A 4,352-nucleotide genomic window follows, 5' to 3' on the forward strand; every position below is an offset into this window, starting at 1 on the left:
GAAGGCTGTGAGAGACTAATCTTCCATTAACTACCAAAAAAGCCAAAAGTGGAGCTGTGGCTCAAGTGGTAAACACTAACTTTAAGCAAAGAAGCTCAGGAACAGCACCCAGACCCTGAGTTCAAGATTTGGTACTGCTATTCACATACCTAAAGAAAAACATGTTTTGAGACTGGTAGCATGGCCCAAGTGTTAGAATGCTTTCCTATCAAGCATGGGGCCTTGAGTTCCAACCCCAGCATCCCTAAACACAAAATAAAAGCCGGCATTAATACAGACTGAAGGAAAATGCACAAGGTTCTGAGTTCAAACTCCAGTGCTGCCAGAAAGATAAAAAATATTGATTTCAGGGCTGGGAAGGTGGCTCAGTGGTAGAGCACTTGCCTTGCATGCATGAGGCCCTGGGTTCGATTCCTCAGCACCACATTAGCAAAAAAGAAAAAAACTGGAAGTGGAGCTGTGGCTCAAGTGGTAGAGTGCTAGCCCTGAGCTGAAGAGCTGAGGGACAGTGCCCAGGCCCAGAGTTCAGGCCCCATGACTGGACCCTCCCCCCCAAAAAAATATTGATTTCAAGGGGAAAATAAAAAGCACAGACAATAGAACTTTCTTTTTTCTTCTTTTCTTTCTTTCTTTTTCTTTTTTGTTGGTCATGGGGCCTGAACTCTGGGCCTGGGCACTGTCCCTCAGCTCTTCAGCTCAAGGCTAGTGCGCTACCACTTGAGCCACAGCACCACTTCTGGCTTTTTTCTGCTTATGTGGTGCTGAGGAATCAAACCCAGGGCCTTATGCATGCAAGGCAAGCGCTCTACCACTGAGCCACCTTCCCAGCCCCAATAGAACTTTCTAAGTTTTGTATGTAAAACAATCTGGCTGGAAACAACATTGGAGGAGACCAAAGACATTTTACTGAGTTCTCCCCCAATATCACATGCTAATTACTAATCGGCTCTTGCTATGATCAAAATAGTCATCACAAACACCATAATGAAAAAAATCCACATGAAGAAGCGGTCTATGACTTTTGCCACCTTCTTCCATTCGCTGCCTCTGGAGTTGGTGGCCTTGTGGTCTTTGAGGCACTTGACGATGTACTCGATGTTTCGGGTCAGCCCTTCATACCTCAGACAGAAGCTATCTCTGTCCTGCAGGGTCTCATCCTGGCACCTGAGGTCATTCTTTAAGAGTCTGGTCACTTCTTTCTTTCTGGAAAGATCTTTGTTCCTGGCTGTCTTGAGGTTAGACTCTGGGAGTTTGCTATAGACCTTGGTCAGGTGGTCGGGCTCCTGGGGGTGGCGCGGTCTGAGACAATTCTCACCCACATCGTACACAAATAAGATCCTAGCCATGTGCTTCAAGATGACCACACGGGCCCAATGCGGCACGGGCCGGGCCTCAGCCCCGCAGAAGTGGATGTTCATCACCATGATGGTGAGGGCGGTGGAGGCTGTGATCAGTGCCATGGTGGCTATGTAGTATTTGCCTGGAATGAAAGGAACTTCAGCTGTTAGTTGTAACGCAGACATAGTCTTCATCTTTTCTTTTCTTTTTTTTAATTTATTTTTTATTTTTATTTATTTATTTTTTTGTTGGTCGTGGGGCTTGAACTCTGGGCCTGGGCATTGTCCCTCAGCTCTTCAACTCAAGGCAAGCGCTCTACCACTTGAGCTACAGCGCCACTTCCAGTCTTCATCTTTTCTAAGGAAGGGGTCTATTCTGTGGTCTCTAGGGTAGCCTTGAACTCAGGGCCTGGACACTGTTGTCACTGAGTTACAGCTCCACTTCCATCTTCTTTGGTACTTAGAGATATGGAATTTTCTGCCTGGGCTGGCTTTGAACTGGGGTCCTCAGAGCTCAGCCTCCTGAATAGCTAGGACGGAAGGTGTGAGGTGCTAATGCTCAGTTTCTAGGATAGACTTTGAATTTGACTTTCTGGGTTAGATTTGGGCCACCCAGGTGGCATGTAACCTAGAGTAAGACACACAGTCTCACCATGCTGCAGTTCCCTGTTCTGTAAAATGAGTATAATGATTGTGTCTATCTCAGCAAAATATGTGGAGCTTAACACATGTAAAACATGTAAAGTTCTCAGCACAAACCTTGGCTCCATGTTAAATGTTTTTAGCAAATGTTTACCAGATAATGGAGAAAAAAGTTTCTTCTCTTACAACAGTTAATAAACTTGGCCAGTTTTTAGAACTGTCTTCTGACCTTGTTAATATGGAAGACAATTGTTATTGGGTGAGGAAGGAGGCACTGTGGCATTACCTTTAAAAGTGTGATTATCTTTAAGCAAATGATTTTTTTTGCGGCGGGGGGGGGGGGAGGGGTCTGGTGAGCCTGGGTGCTATCACTCAGCTCTTCACTTCAAGGCTATTGCTCTGCCACTTGAGCCACAGCACCACTTCCGGCTTTTTTTCTTTTTGCTTATGTGGTGTTGAGGAATCGAACCCAGGGCCTCAGGCATGCAAGGCAAGCGATCTACCACTGAGCCACCTTCCCAGCCCACAAATGATTATTTTTTAAAAAGGGAAGTAGATGAATTAAACAAAGGCACAGATTTATGACAGAATGAGAAACTGAGAAAATGAAAAAAATAGACAAACTTTTGAAAAGAGTAGTAAAGTTGTCCACATTGGCTTAGAATCAGCTACTAGTGAGATTAAGGTAGGAAGATTGCTTGAGTCCATGACTTTGAAGACAGCCTGGACAACACAGCAAAAAGAAGAAAGGAGAAGGAGAAGGAAAATGGGAAAGAGAAGAGATGGCAATAAAATGGATAAATACTTAGTTCTGGTAAGGCTACTCACAGGAGAAAAATAAAGAATGCAAAACAATACATTAAAAAGATAAAGTAATAGAAATATTTTATGCTAATATATTTAATAATCTAGATATCATTTCTAGAAAAACAAAGATTCCAAAATTAATGTAAGAAGACAGAACACTAAAAATGGGAGCCAATAAAATACTACTTCTCCCCACATAAAAAGGCTCTAGGCTGAAAAGAAATAATAAGTGAGTTTTATCAAATTTTCAAGAGACAGAATTCCTATTTTATACAAGTTCCAGAAATAGAGAAAAGATAAATTCAATTTACAAAAAATCGATTTAACACTGATTGTAAAAGTGAAAAGAAAGGTTTTAATTTCTACAAAATCCAGTTATCCAATATTTCAACATTACTGGTTTTACTGGAGACTTCCCTTTATGTCTTAACCTGGCAACACACACACACACACACACACACACACACACACACACACACACACACACGATTTCTCTCTCACTCATTAGTGTACTAAATTATAACAAAGGTTTTCTGAAGTTTGGTGGGGTTTTTTTGCTTGTTTATTTTTGTTTTTGTCAGTCATGGGACCTGAACTCTATCAGCATTCTGCTTATAGACATACTTGAGACACTTTAGAAATATTTCCTGACAGAATCTTACAGTGTCTTTAGCTTATAATATGACAAAAGAGGGCTGGGAAGGTGGCTCAGCGGTAGAGTGCTTGCCTTGCATGCATGAAGCCCTGGGTTCGATTCCTCAGCACCACATAAACAGAAAAAGCCAAAAGTGGTGCTGTGGCTCAAGTGGTAGAGCGCTAGCCCGAAGAGCTGAGGGACAATGCCCCGGCCTAGAGTTCAAGCTCCATGACCGACCAAAACCAAACCAAACCAAACAAAATATGACAAAGAAGTCCAAGAATAAAAGAATTTCAACTTCAGGGCTGGGAAGGTGGCTTGGTGGTAGAGTGCTTGCCTTGCATAAAATAAAATAAAATAAAATAAAATAAACAAGCAAAAAAACCCCACCAAACTTCAGAAAACCTTTGTTATAATTTAGTACACTAATGAGTGAGAGAGAAATCTTGTGTGTGTGTGTGTGTGTGTGTGTGTTGCCAGGTTAAGACATAAAGGGAAGTCTCCAGTAAAACCAGTAATGTTGAAATATTGGATAACTGGATTTTGTAGAAATTAAAAGATCATACAATATCAATTTGATGTTGGTCTCTAAGTCCTTTAGAGTCTAAAGGGTCTCAAGGACTTTTCTGCCCAGGCTGACTCAGCTTCCTGAGTAGTTAGGATTACCAGCATGAGCCACTGGGGCCCAGCTATTGTTGAGTTGTTGTTGTTTTCTTTCTTTCTTTCTTTCTTTTTAATGTGTTTGCTTTAAAACAATCACCTAAGATAACCCAAATCTTGGTCACCATTGCTCAAACCAAACTCTGGGTGAAGAAACCTGCATTCTAATAAGCCCTCCCAGTGCTCTTCTACCCAGTAAAGGTGGAGACTTGCTCTATTAAGGATAAATGTCAGGACTGAAATGCTGATCATCAGGCTGGGAAGGTGGT

The 4,352-nt window shown here is 42.1% G+C and overlaps 1 protein-coding gene across 1 annotated transcript in view; it reads right to left on the reverse strand.

The window, feature by feature from the left end:
• Positions 1-876: 876 nt before the first annotated feature.
• Positions 877-4,352, reverse strand: part of Chrna9 (cholinergic receptor nicotinic alpha 9 subunit) — a 24,568-nt gene continuing 21,092 nt past the window's right edge. Inside the window, exon 6 of the mRNA XM_070013182.1 lies at positions 877-1,480. Coding sequence (XP_069869283.1) covers positions 939-1,480 — 542 coding nt within the window. The 3' untranslated portion in view covers positions 877-938. The remainder of the gene's footprint in view (positions 1,481-4,352) is intronic.

The sequence above is a fragment of the Dipodomys merriami genome, unplaced genomic scaffold (genome assembly GCF_024711535.1).
Source record: "Dipodomys merriami isolate MVZ:Mamm:240054 unplaced genomic scaffold, mDipMer1.0.p SCAF_9, whole genome shotgun sequence".
Classification (NCBI taxonomy): domain Eukaryota; kingdom Metazoa; phylum Chordata; class Mammalia; order Rodentia; family Heteromyidae; genus Dipodomys; species Dipodomys merriami.